The sequence below is a fragment of the Elephas maximus genome, chromosome 2, assembly GCF_024166365.1.
Source record: "Elephas maximus indicus isolate mEleMax1 chromosome 2, mEleMax1 primary haplotype, whole genome shotgun sequence".
In the NCBI taxonomy this organism is placed as follows: Eukaryota; Metazoa; Chordata; class Mammalia; order Proboscidea; family Elephantidae; genus Elephas; species Elephas maximus.
This window is the reverse complement of record NC_064820.1, coordinates 173436508-173459025: the sequence shown is the minus strand read 5'-3', so window position 1 is coordinate 173459025 and position 22518 is coordinate 173436508. Positions and strand designations below refer to the sequence as shown.

Sequence of the window (22518 nt, the reverse complement as noted above, 5' to 3'; positions counted from 1 at the left end):
TTCTATGGAATCTTTGATGGAAATGTTCAGTAATGGTAGCCTGGCACCATCCAGTTCTTCTGGTGTCATGGCAAAGGAGGCAGTTGTCAATGTAGGCAATTAGCTGCACATTCCATGCCCTCCCCCTATTTCTGACTGTCCTTCCTCTGTTGGTTCAGGTAAATAGAGACCAATTGTTGTGCCTTGGATAGCCTCTTGCAAGGTTTTAAGGCCCCAGGCACCACACAGTGAACAAGGAAGTAGAACAGAAGCACTAAACATGGCATTAGGCCAATTAATTGGAATGTCCCATGAAACCATGACCTTAAACCTCCAAATCAAGAAACCAAATCCCATGAGGTGTTTGGTTATACATAAGCAGCCTCAACAGCTACTCTTTTTTTTTTTTTTGTCATTGTTGTAAATATATCTATGACACAACTTTTACCAATTCAACTTTTTACAGGTGTAGAACTTATTGACAGCAATTACAATAACGGGCTTTGCATCTCTACCCTTAATCAATACGATTTTTCCATGACTGTTAGTTATACTTTCCCATCTCTCTCCCACCCCTGGTCACCAGTAATACGTTTGATTTTACACATTTGCTTTTTTATATAAATGTGTTCATACAATATTTGTCCTTTTGTCATTGGCTTATTTTACTCTGCATAATGTCTTCAAGCTCCATCCATGCTGTAGCATGTATCAAGATTTCATTTCTCCTACTGGCTGAATAGTATTTCATTGGATATATGTACCACATTTTGTTTATCCATTTATCTGCTGATGAACATCTAAATTGTTTCTACATTTTAGCTATTGTGAATAGTGCTACAATGAACTTTGGTGTACAAGTCTCTTTTTGAGTCTCTGCTTTCAAGGTTTTTGGGTATATACCTAGTTGTGGAGTTGCTGGGTCCAATGGTAGTTCTATTTTTAGTTTCTGAGAAACTTCCACGCTGTTTTCCACAACAGCTGTACATTTTGCATTCTCACCAACAATGAATAAGAGTTCCAATTTCCCCACATCCTTGCCAACATTTGTTCTTTTCTTTCTTTCTTTCTTTTTTTATGTTAGCCATCCTAGGGGGAGTAAACTGGTAACTCATTGTGGTTTTGATTTGCATCTCTTTGATGGCTAATGATGCTGAACATCTTTTCATGTATTTGGTGGCCATTTGAATGCCCTCTTTGGTGAAATGCTTATTCAAACCCTTTGCCCATCTTATGATTGGGTTATTTGTCTTTTTGTTGTTAAATCGTTGAAGTTTTATATATACATTTTGGTTATTAGATTCTTGTTGGATGTGTATGGTTTCTGAAGATGTTCTCCCAGTTGGTGGCTTGTCTTTTCACTTTTTCTGGTAGTCTTTTGGCCAACAAGCTTTAAATTTTTATGAGATCTCATTTATTTCATCTTTTGCTACTTGTGCTTTTGTTATTACCTTAGATAATCCATTGTTGAAAGCTAGGCTTGACAGCATTGCCCCTGCTTATTCTTCTAAGAATTTTATGTTTTAGTTTGCACATTTAGTTCCTTAACTCATTTTGAATTTGTTTTCGTATATGGTATGAGACATGGATTCTGTTTTATTTTTCTGCATATGGAAATCCAATTTTCCCAGCACCATTTATTGAAGAAACACTTCTTTCCCCATCAAATGGACTTAGCACTCTTGTCGAAAATCAGTTGTTCATAGATGTGTAGGTTTATTTCTGGGCTGTCCATTTATATTTAACAATGACACACTAACGATGAATTAGAAGTTCTAGGTACATGGTAGAAGCTCATAACTTGTGGCTTTACTAATGGTGATGGGTGGTATTGCTGGTGGACATTAATATCAATATTTATAAGTTTTTTATTGAGACCATTCAGCTTGTTCAAGGATTAAATCTCTTGGTCTCCTGGGGATGGGGTAGAAAAAGGATCCCACAGGTCAGTGGACATTCAGTGGAAAGACTGTCTCTGAATCCCTTTACTTTCATCTCTGGGTCTCACTCCCACCCCCTGCTTTGCTTGGCTTCTCCAAGCCCAGAGCCTAACCCAATATTTGTATGTTCACAGAGACCTTTACTGTGAGCAGTGGTGAGTGAGGCTTGCTTGATTGCAGTCAAATGAGGGTTCTTTTTAAAAATCTGTACTGTTTATGTATGCTCAAATTCCTCCTCTGGGGCTAGATGGGGGCTAACCACAGATAGGCTTGGTCTTATGGCTGAATTACCCTATGGGTCACAGCTCAAAGGAGAGTATAATGATTAAGAGCAAGGACTTAGGAATCGTGAAGTCCTAGATTTCAGCCCTGGTTCTACAATGCTTCAGCTGTGGGTCTTGAGTAATTTACTTAATCCCCTCATACCTCAGTTTCCTTGTCTGCTAAATGGGAAAAATAATATCTATTTCTTAGGGTTATGAGTATTAAATAATACATCTAGATCACTTAACAGTGCATGGCATATAATTAAGCAGTCAATAAATAACGATGACGATAAGATTCTGCTTTAGGAAGCACATCTTGTCAGCAAGCATTGATTTGATTCCTCCTCTGACTTGTTCTGTGATGCTGGGTATGTCATTGAATCTGTAGAGTTCAGAAGGGCCATGGTATCATCTAGTTCAAGTCTCGTTGTATGGCTCATGCATTATCTTTCGTGCACTTTCCCATCAAGTGGCTTCACTAACAAATGGTGAAGTTGGGTCTGGACCCGAGGCCTGTCTGATGTCTGAGCCTGTCCTTGCACTTGTACTAAAAACCACAATACGCTTTCTCTACAAAACCTGTTCTTATGTGTCCAATAAACTCTAATGGTCTTTTTGGCTTATGTAACTATTGATTGTAGCCCTGCTTTTCTGTCTCCATTATCTGAACCAGGGGGTGAAGGGTCAGATCTAGGGAGAACCCAGAACGGGAGTGGAGCCAAATTCTGGTCTAACTTTCCTTTGGCTCCCATGAGGAGTCCACGTGTAAAAAATGCCAGTGTGGACAGCTGGACAGTTAACTGCATTTTATCACAAGCTGCAGAGCAGTCCAGATGCCCACAGCTTACACATGCACATCCGCATGTACACACATGCGGATGAGCAGAGAGGTACACGTCTGCCAACATCATCACACCACGCATTCACACACACACACATGAGTGGCCACGAGAAAAGTACTCAGCACATTTAACTTACATCCCAAACCAAAGGCAGCCATTCAGGAGGGAGGAAAGGGAAGATTATGAGGCAAAAAGAGAAATGAAACTACAAGGTCCCGCCCTGTCAGCATTAACAGGGTATAAGAAATGGACTTTGGACAGGCAGGCAGATTCCTGGGACCTGTCAACAGTCAAAATGTCCAAAGGGCCCGTCATTCTGTGGCTGGTGTTTGAGTTCGGGCAGCTTTATCTGAGTAAGTGTTCTGAAGCCTATCATGTAGGTGTCTCTGAGGGCTTGTCCTCCTGTGACAGGTTCCCATGCACTGATTTGGGCTCAGTAAAGCAAAGCCAACTCCATGTCTGCATCTCTGCCTCCTTAGCCCTCCCCATCTGTCCACCTCCTGGGTTTTCTTCTTTGAAGGATCTCTCCCCTGCCTTTTTACACAGGGAGTTATCTACAGACTGGTTTTAGGGTGGGAATAATTTGTGCTCACGTCAAAAATGTCAATTTAAGGAGAGACATAAAAATAATGGGTAAGCTGAAATGGGGGAAAGAAATTTCCTTTGCAGTCTGAGTCAGGGGAATTTGTTCTCAAAAGTGCCCCTGTTATAATTCTTACTGTCTTCGTTTTAAGGAGGTTTTGTTTTTTTGTTGTTCTGTTCTGTTGGGGACATAGCTACAAGATGAGTTTTTTTTTATTTTTATTTTTTTATTATTGTACTTTAGATGAAGATTTACAGAACAAACTAGCTTCTCATTGAACAATTAGAACATATATTGTTTTGTGACAATGGTTACCAACCCAATGTCATGTCAACACTCTCCTTTCTTGACCTTGGGTTCCCTGTTACCAGCTTTCCTGTCCCCTCTTGCCTTTTAGTCCTTGCCCCTGGGCTGGTGTGCTCATTTAGTCTGGTTTTGTTTTATGGGCTGTCTAATCTATAGGGTGAAGGGTGAACCTTGGGAGTGACTTCATTACTGAGATTTAAGTGTGTCCAGAGACCATACTCTCGGGATTTCTCCAGTCTCTGTCAGGCCAGTAAGTCTGTTCTTTTTCTGTGAGTTAGAATTTTGTTCTATGTTTTTCTCCAGCTCTGCCCAGGTCCCTCTATTATGATCCCTGTCAGAGCAGCCAGTGGTGGTAACTGGGAACCATCTAGTTGTGCTGGACTCAGTCTGGTGGAGGCTGTGGTAGTTGTGGTGCATTAATCCTTTGGACTAATCTTTCCTTTGTGTCTTTGGTTTTCTTCATTCTCCTCAATGTGAGATAACATTTCTGCACTTTGTTTCCAGGTTTTAGACGATACAAATATACACACTTGGTTTTGACCTGTTAAGCTCTTTGGCATGCATGTAGTAGAGAAGACAGTGCTATGGGCTGAGTTGCAGTCGCATCTTGGTCACTAACTGCTGATCTTAGGAGTGTGACTAAATTGTTTTTTGTTCTGTTCTGTTGGAAGTTGGGACGAGATAAGTTTTAATAATCTAGGACTGCCTGTTGCTATGGAGTCAATTCCAACTCACAGAGGCCCTATAGGAGAGAGTAGAACTGCCCCATAGGGCTTCCAAGGAACAGCAAGTAGATTTGAACTGCTGACCTTCTGGTTAGCCATCGAGCAATATCTAATGTCCCCTATAGTTTTAAAAGTCCGTGATTCTTCACTTATAAATGTTTCAAATGTCCTGCATGAGAAAACACCTACACTTTGGTGAAATCAAGTGTAACATACTCCCTCTACCCTTCACACCGTGTTTTGATGTTCTTCTGCCTTTCTTTACTCTCTAACACCACACATCCTCACATCTCTGCTTAAGTCAGGCTTTTCCTGACCACCCCACAGCCCACAGCCTGGTCTGGGAGCCCCTGTAGCCCCTGGAATTCCTTCATCAGAGAGCTTATCACCCTGTGGTCTTGCTCACATAACTGCCGGCCTCCCTAAGTACTCTGTGGACTCCAGGAGGGCAGATGTGCTTTGTGTTCCAGCACCAAGTGCACAGTATGTCACTGTTGACTGAATGAAAGCCATCCCTGTCACCTTCTCTTTGGGTTTGGCATCATTTTTTTGAGAGGGGTTTGTTTCTTTATCACTGTTTTTTATTGGTCTTTATCTTGTCCTAGGGAGATGATGTAGAAATTTTGTTATGCTGAAAGTTGCCAGGGAATGCCCACATTTCCTGCTATTGGCTGGTCACTGATTGATTGAGTGGGCTTCTCCTAGCTTGCTTGAAGAAGGCAGCAGCATCTAGCCAACTGGTTTTGTTACTTTATTTATTTTGTGTATGTGTGTTTGTGTGCACACCTTTTCTAAAACTACCAGTTTAGAAGTTAGTGACTGCTCAGAATCCCTGAGGATCTGAGCTGGATGAGCTCTTAAGAGATGTTTAATCAAGTCCTTCACTTTTAGGTGGTGAAGCTGAGACCCAGGTTGGGGAAGGGCTTCACTCAAGGTCACCAGCTGGAGAAGGAACCAGGCTGGCACCAGAACCTAAGTTGTACCCAACTTCCCAAGTGATTCCCCAAAGGGGAAAATGATTTGAGACCACTGATTCCTTTACTCCAGGACATTTTTGCAGTTGGAAGGAATAGTTTCTTATTTCTAAACTCTGAAGTGCCCAGTTACTTACTCTGATTTAACTCATGTGACGTTTGATACCTTAGCTTATGTAAACCTTAGAACTATTTCTGAGGCGAATATTATCCCCTTTGCCTTATGATGACAATGAGGTCTAGATTATTGTGGCTTTTCTTCCAAGAACACAAAAGCAGTGAATGGCAGAATGAAGTTTACAACATAAGCCTGATGGGTGGTTTTTTCCTACACCAAGCTGACTGCTTCCTTTTTTGTAAAATTATTTTTTAATCATGTGAATAATACAGAAACACTCTTTGTGAAGAAATAAAAATGCTGTAAAACTAAAGTCCCTTTTGACTACTACCCCAGTCCCAGTTCCTTCCTCTGATCAGAGAAGTAACTGCCACATGAGTGTGGTGTATCTCCTATCAGATGTTTCTCTATGCATTTATTCTCATATGTCTGTAACCACAAAAAATGCAAATTATTTAATTTTTATATTGGACAAAATGGTTTAATATTTATGTGTTGTTTTGAAATCTGCCCTTTTCATACATTAATGAATGGCTTGGTGATTTTCATGTGAATTCGTAGAGCTCTATCTAATTCTATTCGTCATCTACACAAAATTCCATGGAATGAGTGTGCCATGGTTTAGCCTTCCCAAGAATGAACGTTTGCATTGTTCCATTCACATATATCAGAGTTCCTGGGTAGTGCAAACGGTTAATGTGATCACTGCTAACCAAAAGGTTGGATGTTCGAGCCCACCCAGAGATGCCTTGGATGAAAGGCCTGGTGATCTACTTCTGAAAAACCAGCCATTGAAAACCCTATGGAGCACTGTTCTACTCTGACACACATGGGGTTTCCATGAGTAGAAACTGACTCAATGGCAACTGGAAAAAAAATTAATGTATGTATGAAGGCTGCAATAAACATTTGCAGATATGTCTTCTTGTGCACGTGTGCTTTTCTAGGGATGATAAAAAGTGAAATTGCTAGGGTCTACCTTGGAAACATGCACGTTGAATGTTAATAGAAACTGCTCAATTGCCCATAGTGTGGCTGCACTTATTCACACTCCCACTTCACTCCAACTGACCCCAGCAGGCTAGTTGTTTCCTAGGTCCCTCCCAGCAGTGCCCGAGTCCTTGTTTACTCATATCCTAGCCAACACTTGTATTTATTATCTGGTTCTCAATTTTTTCCAGTGTAATTGGTGAAATTTAATGGCTTGATATTTCCTCGTCTAGAAATTGCCTGTTATTGCCTTTGCTAGTTTTTCTATTGGTTCTTTTCTTATTGAGTAGTAGGATGCCTCCCTTTGTGCTATGATACTTGGGAGAACAAACTGTTGAATCTCCAGTGGAAATAATTCTTGCACATATATTTTTTAAAAATAAATTTACCTATTTTTAGTAGGAACAAGCTCATACATTAGAAGTTAGTAGTTTCAGGCGTGTGTGTTATATGTTGCAAAACCAGCTGAGGGTGATGACAATGAATTTCTTTCTTTACTTGGTTGCATTGTGGGCAAAATGGATGTCCCACAGCATTTAGGAAGAGACTGGATTCAGGAAGGGTTCCAGGCTGGTCTGAATTTGTAATGCCTTTTCATTGCAAAAGCCAACAGTGGAAAGTACATCATTCCATCTGCTCTATGGGGTTCCATGCTCACCTTCTCCTGGAAAGGGATATCTGGGTTTCTTGACAACTAGGTCAGGGAGGAAAAGGGCATTGCTGCCCATGTCTTACACAACTAGGCCATGGGTCAGCAAAGTTAGTGACTGGAAAGTCCCACAGGAGGGTACTTTAGAGGGAACTATGAACAGAGATCCAGGTACCCAAGAGGGAGCAGGATGTGATCCTGATGATCTGCCTGACTCTCACTTCAGTAGCATTTTGCTTCACTTTGTTTTAGAAAAATTTCTGATGCTCAAGTCGACCGGTGGGCTTAACATTTGCAGCAGCGGGAATATTTCACAGATTGTTAGAGATGTAAGTTATCTTAGAAGCACGTGTACAGTGGTTCTCAAACACTGAGTGAGTAGTTATCTGCATCAGGATGACCTTGAAAATCTGGTTAAAGTACAGATCCATGGGCTTTGACATCAGAAATTCTGGCTCAGACTTGGACAATAAAATATGCAGTTTTAACAAACTCTCCAGGTCATGCTGATGAGCAGGCAGGGTTGGGAAAAATGATACTTCATTTTGGGAATGGTGAAACATTCCATTCACATAACAAATGTGGTAAACCAAAGCTCCCAGCCTTTTGTATGTCACAGCTGCCATTCTAGATAATTCTTTTGGTCCCTTTCAATGCTAACATCAAAAAAAAAAAAAAAAAATCAATGAACTCTGGCTAACTTCATATTATGGTCCAGAGCAATTAGTTTCCACTTCCAGTTCTGAAAAGAAAGGAATGGCATGACATATAGTTTAACAGCCTATCTTCCTGCTATAGTACTCTCTGAGTTGAAAGACAGAGGGAGGTGTTGGAAGACTTTTGATTCAGTAGTAGATGATCACTGCTCATTGAAATACATTGGGTAGAGTGTTGTTTTTGGACCTGGTGTTTATGTGAGTTAATAGAACTAAGTTACTGGGTCAGGTTTGTTCATTGAAGAGATTAAAAAATGCTTTATTGAATGGTACTCAAGGTCAGAGTGTTAAAATCAGCAAAAAGGTCTTACTTTGGAGACTAAGATTGAGACAGTCAGCTGGCTCCAATTAGGGGATAAAAGTAGTGGTGAGATTAGGAGCTCAGCAGCAGCATTAAAGGGCACAGTAGAATTTATGCTAAAGAAACATATACACTATCAACTCATTTCCTCTTCCGAGAAGCACCTATCTGCACCATCACTGTACAGCATTTGGAAGATTTTAGTACTGCTCAACCCAGTTTTCTCATCTTTTCTCACAGCACCAGCCACTTCAGAGACTGTCGTGACAGCATTCTTGGGTCAGTCAGTGACGTTGCCCTGTAAGTACTCATCCTGGTCTCCGGGCAGGAACAGTATGTGCTGGGGCAAAGGCCAGTGTCCCAGTTCCAAGTGTAATGAGGAACTTCTCCACACTGATGGAACGAAGGTGCTCTGGAGACAGTCAGTGAAGTACAGACTTCCAGGTAATATCCAGAGTGGTGACGTTTCCTTGACCATCTCAAACACCAACGAAGGTGACAGCAGCTTGTACTGCTGCCGCATAGAGGTGCCTGGCTGGTTCAATGATGTGAAGAGTAACATTCGCCTTCTGCTGAAGAGAGGTGAGTGCATGAAGGAACACATGTCTGTGGACAGATAGATTCAGGGGGTTCATGGAACCTGTGGTGGTGAAGGGGCTGTGGTTGCCTATGCAATGAGTGGGAAGAAGGTTACACCCGAAATGTCTGGTGGTGGTTAGAGAAGCCATGACGTGGATCAGATGAGAAAACTCCAATGCCCATGGAGACTGAGAAGGTCACAGGAATGAGAGAATGGGGGGTGAGGAGGAGGTGGGGTTGGGGGAGGGGGGCCAGCCAATTGCAGTGCCCATCTGAAGAGGGAAGCTTCTATTTATTTAGCAGATCATTGCCTGGCAGAAATCTGGCCCCAGTGTTTTCAGATTTGCTAATTTTTATATGAAGTACACTGGTTTTTGCATGTTGGAAAAGAGTTCAAAAAAGTTTTAAAAGTGCCATGTTAACTAAATAAAATGTGTCCATGAGCCAGCTTCAGCCCATAAGCCAATGAATAGTTTGTGGCCTCTGGAAGACAGCATGGGGTTTGGAGACAGTCATAGCATTTTTAGGTGTTCTTTCCTTCAGTAACTATCAGTTGCTTTTGATGAAATTTGAAATATGGCTGGAACTCTTAAGATTTGAATTATGCTAACAATTGTTAGCTGCTGTTGAGTTGGTCCCAATTCGTGGTGACCCCATGCACAATGGAACAAAACACTGCCCAGTTCTGCACCATCCCTATGATGGGTTGCAGATCTGACCATTGTGATCCATAGGGTTTTCATTGTTGATTTTTGGAAGTAGATAGCCAGGTCTCTCTTCCTAATCTGTCTTAGTCTGGAAGTTCCACTGAAACCTGTTCAGAATCATAGCAACACACAAGCCTCCACTGACAGCTGGGTAGTGGCTGTACGTAAGGCGCATTTGCCGGGAATTTAACTCAGGTCTCCAGCATGGAAGTCAAGAATTCTAACACTGAATCACCAGTGCTAACAATAATCACCTTTAATGGTTGTCTGGAATGGAGCTTCTCAAAGTGAGTTCTGTGTACCACCTGCATTGACATCACCTGGAGGATCCTTGGGCTCTTTTCCTACTGGGACAGGCACCCCTGGAGGTAGGGTCTGGATATGTGTATGCCTGACAAGCTTCCCAGGAGATTCTAATACACCCTAAAATTTGAAAACCAATGATGTGGATGCATTTAATTAAAGAGCTTTCACATTTATCAGTATATTTTTCTCTCAAAGCAACTTTGTGTGATACCTGTTGCCATCGAGTTGATTTCAACTCATAGTGACCCCACAGGACACAATATAACTGCCCCACAGAGTTTCCAAGGAGCACCTCGTGGATTTGAACTGCCGACCCTTTGGTTAGAAGTTGTAGCACTTAGCCACTACACCACCAGGGTTTCCACTTCGTGTGATAGGAGGTATTATTTCTATTTTACAGAAGAGGAAAATGACTTTCATTAAAGTTAAATAACTCTAATCCAAGTCATCTTTTTTTAAGTCTAGTAGAATCAGTTATTATTTTATAAAATACTTGTTGACCTTAGTATCTATAGGGTCATTTCTAAGTTCACTTGAAATAAATGGTACCTTTCTGGTCCGTTAGAGTTAGTGGAAATTTGGCATAAATAAGAGAGGATAAGATCTGTAGAATAAACTGTGGCTAATGAACCCAAATTCAAATGTTTAAAGGATGAGTGGTATTGGCACAAATCAATCTTTAGTATCTGAAAGAGACTACATTCTCACCCTGTGTTGCATATTTTGGGCTCACATTTGATGAAGCCATTCATTCATTTACTCACTCATGCAATATTTTTGGAGCCACTGCTGTATGCCAGCCATCACCCATCTGTCATTTTGTCATACTGTGGTGGCTTGCCTGTTGATATATTGCTGGAAGTGATGCCACCAGTATTTGAAATACCAGCAGGGTCACCTGTGGAGGACAGGCTTCAGCAGAGCTTCCAGACTAAGACAGACTATAAAGAAAAGTCTGGTAGTCAACTTACAAACATTAGCCAGTGAAAATCCTATGGATCTCAACAGAACATTGTCTGCTTACCAATGATCATGAAGATGGCACAGGGCCAGGCATCATTCACGCTGTTATATGGTAAAAACTGCGAAAGCAGAACCTGTGTATGGTGGAAACCTGCCAGAGAAGAAAAACTAAAATAGTTTCCACTAAAACTAGCAATAGAAAAGTGGTGAGACTGCACCCTGTTAAAGGTGGGAAACTTGTGAGACCTGGAAAAACAAGGTAGTCCGTTAAGTTCCGGCTCTCACAGTTTTCACTATACATAAGGTCGCCATGAGTCAGAACCAACTGGACAATAACTAAAAACAGCAATAGCTGTATAGCAGACACTGTGATAGGTACTAGGTTTGCAGCAGAGAACAAAATAAAACTCGACACCAAACCTGTTGCCGTCAAGTCGATTTCGACTCATAGCGACCCTATAGGACCCTATAGGACAGAGTAGAATTACCCCATAATGTTTCCAAGGCTGAAATCTTTATGGTTTCAGCCCACCGTATCTTCCTCCCGTGGAGCAGCTGATGGGTTTGAATTGCTGACCTTTCAGTTAGCAGCCAGGTGTTAACCACTGCACCACCAGGGCTAGAGAACAAAATGGATACCAGATTTTTCCTCTTGAAGCTTAGAGTCTCACGGGAGACGCAGACATTAAACAATAATCATGCAAATAAATGTGCAGTTAATGGAAGGCATTAAGTGCTTTGAAGGTAAAATGTGAGCATGCACAACCAGGAAGACTAACTGGACAGCTTCCCTATAGAAGAAGTGACTTTTTAGCAGTGACATGAAGGTTTAAGCAGGAGTCAGCCTAGTGAAGAATGAGAATAGGAAATAGCAGGAACAAAATTCCTATAGCTGGAAGTTCACTGATGTTTTAAAAAAAACTGAAGGTCAGCAGGAGGGGAAAAGTGAGAAGAGGAGGGTGGAGAAATGAGATTGGGATGAAAGGCAGGTCTAGATCCAGTGGAGCCTTGCTGGCCAAGGTCATGTGCTGAGTAGTTCTTTATCTTAAGGGCAAGAGGATCCAGAAAAAGTTTTAAGCAGGGGATTGATGTAATTACCTTTGTAATTTTAAAAGTGACTCTAGCTAATACGTGAAGACCAAATTGAAAGGGACGAGAGTGATAGCAAGATACCCAGTTGTAGTAGACGCTACAGTAAGCCAAGCCAATGGGCCAGGCAAGTCCAGGCCAATGGACCATATAAGGGCAACAGAAATGGAGAGAAACGTAAGGACCCAGATGTATTTGTGTCTGTTTCCCTTTTACTTCATTGCCACTTGGTACCAGACATATCTTCCGTTTGTTAAAGCTCCATCAACCACACGTCCAACAACAACCACAAGTCCAACAACAACCACACGTCCAACAACCACACGTCCAACAACAACCACACCTCCAACAACCACAAGTCCAACAACAACCACACATCCAACAACAACCACACGTCCAACAACAATCCCAAGCCTAACCACCACCACTGAGATGATGACAACGGCAGCGGTGTTTCCAACAAGAGTCATAACTACACCTGACCTCACAACTGGAACAACGCTTCAGACGAGAACCACCCATGTTCTCACAACAACCACAAACCAGTGTCCTCGGACAACACTGAACCACCTTCCAGAGGCAGCTGAAGATCTCCTGACCACTAAGACTCCCACAGAAGGTCCCGTCCTCACCACAGGTACACTGTTCAATTGGTCCTTCTTTTCCATCTTATCCTTGGGAACAGAGTTCTCCCACTAAATTGGGCAGCCCAGCGACTTGCTCTTGGGTCCTTGTCTCTGTGTATTTCAATAAGGATGTGGTTTCGCTAAACTGTTCCTTCTCCTCGTTTTATGGTTTCTATTTTTTTTTTAAGTGTTTTTATTTATCCTTTTTAAAGATCAGCATTTTTGGTTCTCTAGTTGGCCTCCCAAGAGTTTTGCAGGAGATGTTTATTGAAGAACCAGGAAAGGTCATTTCAAGTCAGACCCCAGATCCACCGCCAGGGGTTACGTCTGCCTGGGCTCTAGTATTAGTTGAGAAAAGGCCTCCAAGCATCTTAAGATACTCCCTTAAAAGGAACTGATTTTATCCTTGTTTCTTTTTTTTTTTTTCTGAACCCTTTTTGACCTTGGACTTGTAGAACTTCCTGAATAACTAGCTCCGTTGCTTAGAGGGGCTGAGCCATGTTTCAACCTCTGATTCCTAAGTGTCACGGATTGAATTGTGTCCCCCAAAAATATGTGTCATATTTGGTTAGGCCATGATTCCCAGTATTGTGTGGTTGTCCCCCATTTTGTGATAATTTTATGTTAAAGAGGATTAGGTTGGGTGGGAGTGTAACACTACCCTTACTAAGGTCACATACCTGATCCAATGTAGTTTCCTTGGGGTGTGGCCTGCACCAGCTTTTATCTCTCAAGAGATAAAAAGGAAAGGGAAGCAACCAGAGAGTGGGGACCTCATACCACCAAGAAAGCAGTGCCAGGGGCAGAGCATGTTCTTTGGACCCAGGGTCCCTGCTCAGAGAAACTCCTAGTCTGGGGGAAGATTGATGAGAAGGCCAACAGAGAGAGAAAGCCTTCCGCTGGAGCTGACACCCTGCATTTTGGACTTTCAGTCTACTTTACTGTGAGAAAATAAACTTCCCTTTGTTAAAGCCATCTACTTGTGGTATTTCTGTTATAGCAGCTTCGGATAACCAAGACAGTAGGTAAGAATATTAAAAAGCAATCATGGGAGAGCTTGAAAGCCTCCTTAGTAGTTTTAGCTGCCTCAGTAAGGCTAGAATAATTCAAATACCTTTACAATATTGATTTTGATAATTCTATTACACTCTGAGTAGTCATTTAAAAGCCATGAACCCTAAACCTACCTATTTATCTATCTTCCCTTTTGCTTTTCAAATAATCATAATACATTCATAGTTTTTCTCTGATTCTAAAAATTACCTGTAATCCTTGAATAAAGCCTGAAATATATAGAAATGCAGAAGACTATATAAATAGCCCAGAACCCCACCACGCAGCACAAACACTGTTATTTTTCCAGCTGCTTTTTATTAAACCATCTTTAAAAAAAAAAAAAAAAAAGCTTCTGGAAAGACTGCCTCACACACATCCAAAAGTGTGCTGACGTTCGGTCTTTCTTTTTCTTTCCTCATCTTTAGATTGAGAAGAATGAAACACTGAATAAAAGTGTTGTTAAATCAGATGACTACAGATAACCTTTGGGTTTCTTGTGTCCATAAAGCTCACCTGGGAAAAACTGGCATCAAGGCAGCATGCTTTCTGGTTCATTTCATTCTTCATGGTTCTGTCAGCAATGCGGCAGTCAGCTGCTATGGACCAAGTGCCCTAGTGTTGGCTCTAATTGGTGCTATGTGTAAGCCAGATTGAGAGAGACAGGCAGAGAGAGAGAGAGACAAGGAGACCTTCTTGATTCATGCAATTCTTCATGGTGATGTGATAATATTCTCTAGAATATTGCCTTTACACTCTAGGCTCGGTGGCCCTTCGTTGTCTCATGCTAGTTCCAAACATACCAATTTCCTTTGCTGAAACCCCTGAGGGGTGTGCTTACTCAACTCATTGGCTTTTTGTAGTGAAGAGAGAATTCTTTCATTTATTTAGCCATTCATCCATCCATCAAGCCTACTTTTAAATATTTACTAGGCTGGATCCAGGGGCAGAGGACACCAGAAAAATAAGAAAGACAAAATTAATAACCTTGAAGGTTCTAGATAGGACTGTTGAGCTTGACTCCCAATTTTACCATTTTTTACTGTGGATCTCTAGCCTCGGATTTTTTTTTTTTTTTTAATTTCTATTGTGCTTTAAGTGAAAGTTTACGAATCAAGTCAGTCTCTCACACAAAAACTTATATACACCTTGCTACATACTCCCAATTGCTCTCCGCCTAATGAGACAGCTCGCTCTCCACTTTCTCTTTTCGTGTACATTGCACCAGCCTTAACCCCCTCTACCTTCTCCCCTCCCCTCCAGGGAGGAGATGCCAACATAGTCTCAAGTGTCCACCTGATCCAAGAAGCTCACTCCTCACCAGCATCCCTCTCTAACCCATTGTCCAGTCCAATCCCTGTCTGAAGAGTTGGCTTTGGGAATGGTTCCTGCCCTGGGCCAACAGAAGGTCTGGGTGCCATGACCACCGGGGTCCTTCTAGTCTCAGTCAGACCATTAAGTCTGGTCTTTTTATGAGAATTTAAGGTTTGCATCCCACTGCTCTCCTACTCCCTCAAAGGTTCTCTGTTGTGTTCCCTGTCAGGGCAGTCATTGGTTGTAGCGGGGCACCATCTAGCTCTTCTGGTCTCAGGATGATGTAGTCTCTGGTATATGTGGCCCTTTCTGTCTCTTGGGTTTGTAATTACCCTGTGTCCTTGGTGTTCTTCATTCTCTTTTGATCCAGGTAGGTTGAGACTCATTGATGCATCTTAGACTGCCGCTTGCTAGCATTTAATACCCCAGACGCCTCTCTCCAAGGTGGGATGCAGAATGTTTTATTAATAGATTTTATTATGCCAATTGACTTAAATGTCCCCTGAAACCATGGTCCCCAAACTTCCACCCTTGCTACACTGGCCTTCAAAGCATTCTGTTTATTCTGGAAACTTCTTTGCTTTTGGTTTAGTCCAGTTGTGCTGACCTCGCCTCAATTGTGCGTTGTCTTTCTCATCACCTAAAGTAGTTCTTATCTACTATCTAATTAGTGAATACCCCTCTCCCACCCTCCCTCCCTCCCCACTCTCGTAACCATCAAAGAATATTTTCTTCTCTGTTTAAACTATTTCTCAAGTTCTTATAACAGCAGTCTTATACAATATTTGTTCTTTTGCAACTGACTAATTTTACTAAGCATAATGCCTTCCAGGTTCATCCATGTTATGAAATGTTTCACAGATTCATCACTGTTTTTTATTGATGTGTAGTATTCCATTGTGTGAATATCCCTTAATTTATTTATCCATTCATCCATTGATGGGCACCTTGGTTGTTTCCATCTTTTTGCTATTGTAAACAGTGCTGCAATAAACATGGGTGTGCATATATCTGTTTGTGTAAAGGCTCTTATTTCTCTAGGATATATTCCAAGGAGTGGGATTGCTGTATCTTATGGTAGTTCTATTTCTAGCTTTTTAAGGAAGCGCGAAATCGATTTCCAAAGTGGTTGTACCATTTGACATTCCCACCAGCAGTGTAGAAGTGTTCCAATCTCTCCACAGCCTCTCCAACATTTGTTGTTTTGTGTTTTTTGGACTAATGCCAGCCTTGTTGGAGTAAGATGGTATCTCATTGTAGTTTTGATTTGCATTTCTCTAATGTCTAGCCTCAGATTTTTCCCAGCTGTGTTGTTGGATTATATATATAACATCAATGCACGTAAAGGACTTAGATGAGTGCCTGGCATATTACTAAGCATTCAAATGATAGCTGTTACCCAAAGGGGCTTATAATCTAATAGAAGAAAACAGGCATGCATAGGGTAAGAAAACCAATGTGTGCAATAGTGTGATAAATAAGAGGTAATGTGGTGGAGTGATTCATATGTGTGCTCTGGCTTCACACTGTCTGGCTACAAGTCCTGTGTCTTATCTCTTGTGTGACTTTGGGAAAGCTACCTAATCCTTCTGGTCTTCAGTTTCCTCATTGACAAAACTGGGATAATAAGAACACCTATCCTGGTTTTTTTTTTTTTATCCTGGAGACTGTCTCTGGGAATTAAATGAAAGAATGCCTATAGATCATGTAGAAGCATGACCAGCATATTGAAAATGCTCAGTAAACTTTAGTTCTTCTTCTTCTTTTTTTTTTTTTAATGGTAGAAGTCAGTATGGGGGCAGTGGGATCCCTGAATGGGAAGACAGGCATTTACCTACATTTATTTTCTTGTTTCCTTCATTTTTCAAAGAGTCCAAAACTTCGGTTCTCCAGTCAACATCCCAGGCATCAAGGTGGAAAAAGAGTGAATCGGTGACTTTTCCTCACCTAAAAAAAAAAAAAAAAATTTTTTTTTTTTTTTAAGTGGTAAGGGGACTGTGTTCCTGTGAGTGGTTTTGTCATTAGCCGTGGGAACAACATGTACAGTGTTCCTGTTTGCTTGTCTTGGGAATCAGCTATTTTGATTCCACTGTGGCCGCATCTCACATCCTCCTCCAAGCTGGGCTGAGAGCAAAACATGCTGTAAACCTCAGCACTGGCTTTTCTTCTCCTCTGCCTCACTTCTAATCCTTTCTGTTTGTATCTTTCTGCTGCAATCTTCCTTCTTCCTTAGCAATTTCTGACTTGAAGTTAGGAATGGTAATAAGCAAGTCCCCTGTTCATTTAAAAATATAATTTATTGTAAACCACACAAATATTACATGAATGTATTTTTGTTAAAAAAAAAAAAAAAAAAACATTGCAGTTGAGTTGATTCTGACTTACAGAGACCATATAGGACAGAGTAGAACTGCCCCCATAGGTTTCCAAGGCTGTAATCTATAAGCAGACTGCCATATTTTTTTCCCACAAGGCAGTTGGTGGGTTTGAACCTCTGACCTTCTGGTTAGCAGCCCAGGGCTTAACCACTGTATCACCAAAGCTCCTTGTATTTTTGTTAGAGATACATTAAAAAAAAAAGATAAAAATAAAATGCCCATTGACTCCCTGTTCTCAGTCCCAGCTCTCTCCCCTGAGGTAATCATTGTTTTCAGTTGAAGATGGTCATTCCAATTCTGTTTCTATTCTCATATGCGTATATACATATAGAAATACACAGTTTTGTGTATTTTTTTAAATACTACTATACTGTACGTGGAGCCCTGGTGGCATAGTGGTTGAGAGCTTGACTGCTAACCAGAAGGTCAGCAGTTGGAATTCACTAGTCGCTCCTTGGAAACCTTAGTGCGCAGCTACTCTGTCCTATAGGGTCTCTAATGAGTTGCAATCGACTTGAGGGCAATGGGCTTCGTTTGGCAGACTGTATGTAGCCTTCTGCGTTTTCTTTTATTCAATTAACATTATATATTGGATCAGTTCCTTTTTCAGTCCATGGAGATCTGCAGCATTATGTTAAATTACTGTATAGTGTGGTTCAGTGGTAGAATTCTTGCCTTCCGTGAGAGAGAACCTGGTTCAATTCCTGGCCAATGTACCTCCTGCACAGCCACCACCCCTCTGTCATATGTTGCTATGATGCTGAACAGGTTTCAGCAGAATTTGCAGTCTTAGACAGACTAGAAGAAAGATCTGGTGATCTCTTCTGAAAATCAATCAATGAAAACCCTGTGGGTCACACTGATCGGATCCACAACCAATCATGGGGATGGCACAGGACTGGGCGGTATTTCGTTTTGTTGTGCATGGGGTTGCCATGAGTCATGGGCCAACTCCACAGCAGCAAACAACAGCATCCCATATTATGGATACACACACTCTCCGTTGCCTACTGAGGGTCATTTAGGTTGTTCCACAGTTTCTCGACGATAAGTCACGCCGCACTGAACATCCTTGTGCATCCATTCCTTCTTAATCGTTTGTGCAAGTGTTTCTCTAGCGGGGGCAGTGATCAAGAAGAGGAATTGCTGAAAGAAACACGCACTTTCAAATTTAATAGTGATTAAAAAATTTTCCTCCAGAAAGGTGGTGGCAATTTATTTTCCCAACCATAGAGTGCCTGCTTTCTCATATCCTCCCTATCCTACACTTGATATTGACATTTGTTTAAGTTTTTTCAATCTCCTGAGAAGAAATTAGCTTGGTTTTTTGTTTTTCTTTTTAACAGGGAGTATGAGTATCTTTCTGTAGGTTTAAGAACCAGAAAACAGCCATTCTTTAACTCTGTGAAAGGGAAAATGAAAGAGTAAATCAGAGGAGAGAGATAAGAGTGAGTAGGACAGGGGAGTTATGAAGTAAGATCACAAATCAAGATAAAATGCAAGTGTGGGCTGGTATGGAAAAGCTGTGGCATGTTCTGACTTATACAAAAGGAAGATGGAAAATATGACTTAGGAGTCAATAACTTGAGGGAAACTGGGTGCCAGAGATCCAAATCCTCTTTGCCATGGGTTGGGGTAAGAGAGGGGGGTTGTTTTCTGACAGAAGAAAAGGCAATGACTAGATGAGGTGATGGAGGGTAGGGAGTGAGTTCTCAAAGTATTATCCTTTATTCTACTAAATCTGGAACTATTTGACGTTGGATTGTGAGGGAACAAGAGGTCATGAGATGTTTTGCGCTCTGTTTTAATTTGTTAGTGCTGCTACACTACAATAAAAAAATACAAATGGATGGCTTTAAAAAAATAGAAATGTACCATCTCATAGTTTTGGAGCCTGGAAGTCTGAATGCAAGGTGCTGACTCTAGGGGAAAGTTTTCCTTTGTCTGTTTCAGTTTCTAGCGGCTGCCAGCAATTCTTGGTCTTCCTGAGCTTGTAGATTTGTCTGCTTCCATCTTGACATGGCGTCTTCCCTCTGTGTGTCTATCTTTCCGTGTCTGGACTCCCGTTTATAAGAAGCCACTCAAAAGGGATTCAGTTTAGAACTCACCCTATTCCCAGATGACTTCATTAGCATAATAAAACTCTATTTCCAACCTGGGTCATATTCACAAGTACAAGAGTTACAACCTCCTATCTTTTGAGGGGATACAATTCAATCCTTACTACCCTCTCCTATAATATCCTTGACAATTTTTTACTTCACTCATCCTTGACCAAATCCTGAGAGACAGAACCTTTGCTGCAACACCCTTAGGCTGCATTGTGAAGAAGAGCTCGTTATATGGAAGCCTGCTGGCTGTTGTGTAACAACTACTTCTTACAGAATAAACCCAAATTTATTGAGCACATGTGATGTGCTGGAGCAGTGCCAGGTTGTTTTCATGGACCACTTCATTTAATCCTTCTTTGGCAGATACTCATATCCCTTTTTATAAAACTTTCCCACGGCCACAGCTCTCCGGTGTCAGATCCAGGAAGTCTAGCTCCATTTCCTTGCTCTTAGATACTATCTTAAAAGGAGCTCTTGCCATGCAGTAAAGGAACTCTGGTGGTGCAGTGCTTAAACACTCAGCTGCTAGGCCAAAGATTGGCGGTTTGAATCCACCAGCTGCTCCACAGAAGATGTGGCAGTCTGCTTCCCTGAAGTTTGCAGCCTTGGAAACCCTATGGAGCAGTTCTACTCTGTCCTATAAGATCATTAAGAGCTGGAATCGACTCGATGGCATTTTTTTTTTTTTTTTAATAGTTAGCTTTGTCCAACTATGTGACTGGAAAAGCAAAAAAAAAAAAAAAAAAGTTTGCCTTTTCCAGTCACATAGTTGGAATCCTACAGTATGGAGCCTTTTTAGACTGGCTTCTTTCACTTAGCAATCTGCATTTAAGGTCCCTCCATGTCTCCTTTTTGTGTGTGTGGCTTGATAGCTCATTTCTTTTTACTGATGAATGATATTCCATTGTATTGACATAACAAAGCTTGTTTATTCATTTGCCTATTGAAGGGGCCCATTGGGTTTTGCAATGAAATAATTATAATAGTCATACTTACCATCTACTGAGGACTTAAGTACAGGTTAGGTACTGTACTAAAGGTTTCTGTTTGCATTTTCTTATTTGAATCTCATAGCAACCTTCTAGTCAGGTAGAGATAATATCCTCATTTTTTCAGATAAAGAGTTGGAGGGTCAGAGAGGTTATTAGAGAAGCTAACATCTACTGGAAACCCTGGTGGCATAGTGGTTAAGTGCTACAGCTGCTAACCAAAGGGTCGGCAGTTCAAATCCACCAGGTGCTCCTTGGAAACTCTATGGGGCAGTTCTACTCTGTCCTATAGGTTTGCTATGAGTTGGAATCTACTTGACGGCACTAGGTTTGGTTTGGTTTTTGGACATCTACTGAGGTCCTTATTTTAACCATATGGATTTTACATGTACTATCTCATTTGATTTGTCATGAATTCTGAGATAGGTACCATTATCACCTCCATTTTAGGTTCCAGGGAGATTGTATAACTTCTTGAATCAATGTGTACCTGGATTTAACCAATGTCTAACTCTGAAACCACCCTAACCTTCATCCTTATGCTGTTTTCCCCTGGCCCTTGGAAACCCTTATGGAGTAAGACTATTTCTTTAATCACATGAAAATGTTTTCAACTCATTTCAGAGGGCCTGCATGCTTCTACATGCATTTCTTGCCCTAGCTAAACATCTTGATTTCCCTCCCTACTTTATCAAGTAATTTTGGGATGACAAGGATTCGATGGTTGGGGGCTGGTTTAAATCCTAACAGAGGGTCTTGTTAATTATTATGTAAAATTATCATTACTCAGGGTGGCAAATCCTCACCTCCACTCTCTGTTGTTGTTGTTAGTTACTGTAGAATCAATTCCAACTTATGGCAGCCCCATGCATGCAGAATAGAATTGCTCCATAGGATTTTGAGGGCTGGGAACTTTCAGAAGCAGATTGCCAGGTTTGTCTCCTGAGGCACCTCTGGGTGGGCTTGAAACGCCAACCTTTTAGCTAGTATTTGGGTGCTTAACAGTTTGCGCCACCTAGCGACTCCTTCCCACTCTCTAGCTGCCTAGAAAACAAGAGCACACAGCTAGACAGAGGGAGAGCTGGGACTCACACCCAGGTCTCAGGGATTTTAAACTTGTGTCCATGAGCTCCTGAGGGTGAGGTGGTCTGTGGATTAGCTTGTGTGTGTGTGTGTGTGTGTGCACGCACGTGTGTATACACTTTTCTGGAAGAAAAATTTAGGGCTTTCGTTAGATTCTCAAAGAACTCCACAAAGCCTCAAATGTTAGGCACCATATTTCAAACACAAATAATAATGATGAAGACAACAATAACAACAAAAGCTCTCATGAAAATCTTGTGTCAGTTTTTTTTTTTTTTTCTATTCTCTTTCTCTCTCCAGTTAAAGGATGTCTGTTAGAGAAATATAGACTCTGACCCTTTCAGGTACTTAAGAAGTCAAATCATTCTTTCTAGTGCCTAGGATTAATTTCATTTCTTGCTTGGTAGCAGGAATATGTGAAATGGCTCCCTAAAGACCCAATCTCTATTGGGTAAGGACTCTAGGAAAAGGGAGAATAGAGCCACACAACTATGCCATTTCCTAAATAAAACCAGGTGGTTTGGGATTAAGTCCCATGCTGCTTATACCTCAGGCTGCTTTTACTGCCTCAACAACATCCCAAATCCTTACTTTCTAGTCCTTCCCTCTCATATCTTTCTGGCCAGCATGGGTGAGGGTTAGCAGAAGTCTGAGTGCTCAGGGTTGTATCCCATTTCTGCTATTTTGAAAGGTGTTTTTTCTTTCTTTCTTTCTAAATCTCAGGCAACTTCTATCCTTTTCTAAATCTCAGTTTCCTCAAAATGTAAAACAGGGATAATAATACAACCTATTTCATAGGGCTGTTCAGTGAGGAAATGCATGAGAAAAATGCCTGCTATATAATTACTGGCCAATAAACGACAGTCATTATGATGGATTCCCGCTTCCTCTCCTCTTTACATTTCTATGCCTATTCCCAGTCACACACCTT

The 22518-nt window shown here is 41.3% G+C and overlaps 1 protein-coding gene across 2 annotated transcripts in view; it reads left to right on the top strand.

Annotated features, from left to right (window-relative positions):
* The first annotated feature begins 3311 nt into the window (after positions 1 to 3311).
* TIMD4 (T cell immunoglobulin and mucin domain containing 4) overlaps positions 3312 to 22518 on the top strand; it is a 76998-nt gene continuing 57791 nt past the window's right edge. Inside the window, exons 1-3 of one of the 2 annotated variants that reach the window (XM_049874198.1) lie at positions 3312 to 3380; positions 8630 to 8971; positions 12293 to 12670. In XM_049874198.1, coding sequence (XP_049730155.1) covers positions 3323 to 3380; positions 8630 to 8971; positions 12293 to 12670 — 778 coding nt within the window. In that variant the 5' untranslated portion in view covers positions 3312 to 3322. The remainder of the gene's footprint in view (positions 3381 to 8629; positions 8972 to 12292; positions 12671 to 22518) is intronic. The other variant, XM_049874199.1, reaches the window with a different exon arrangement.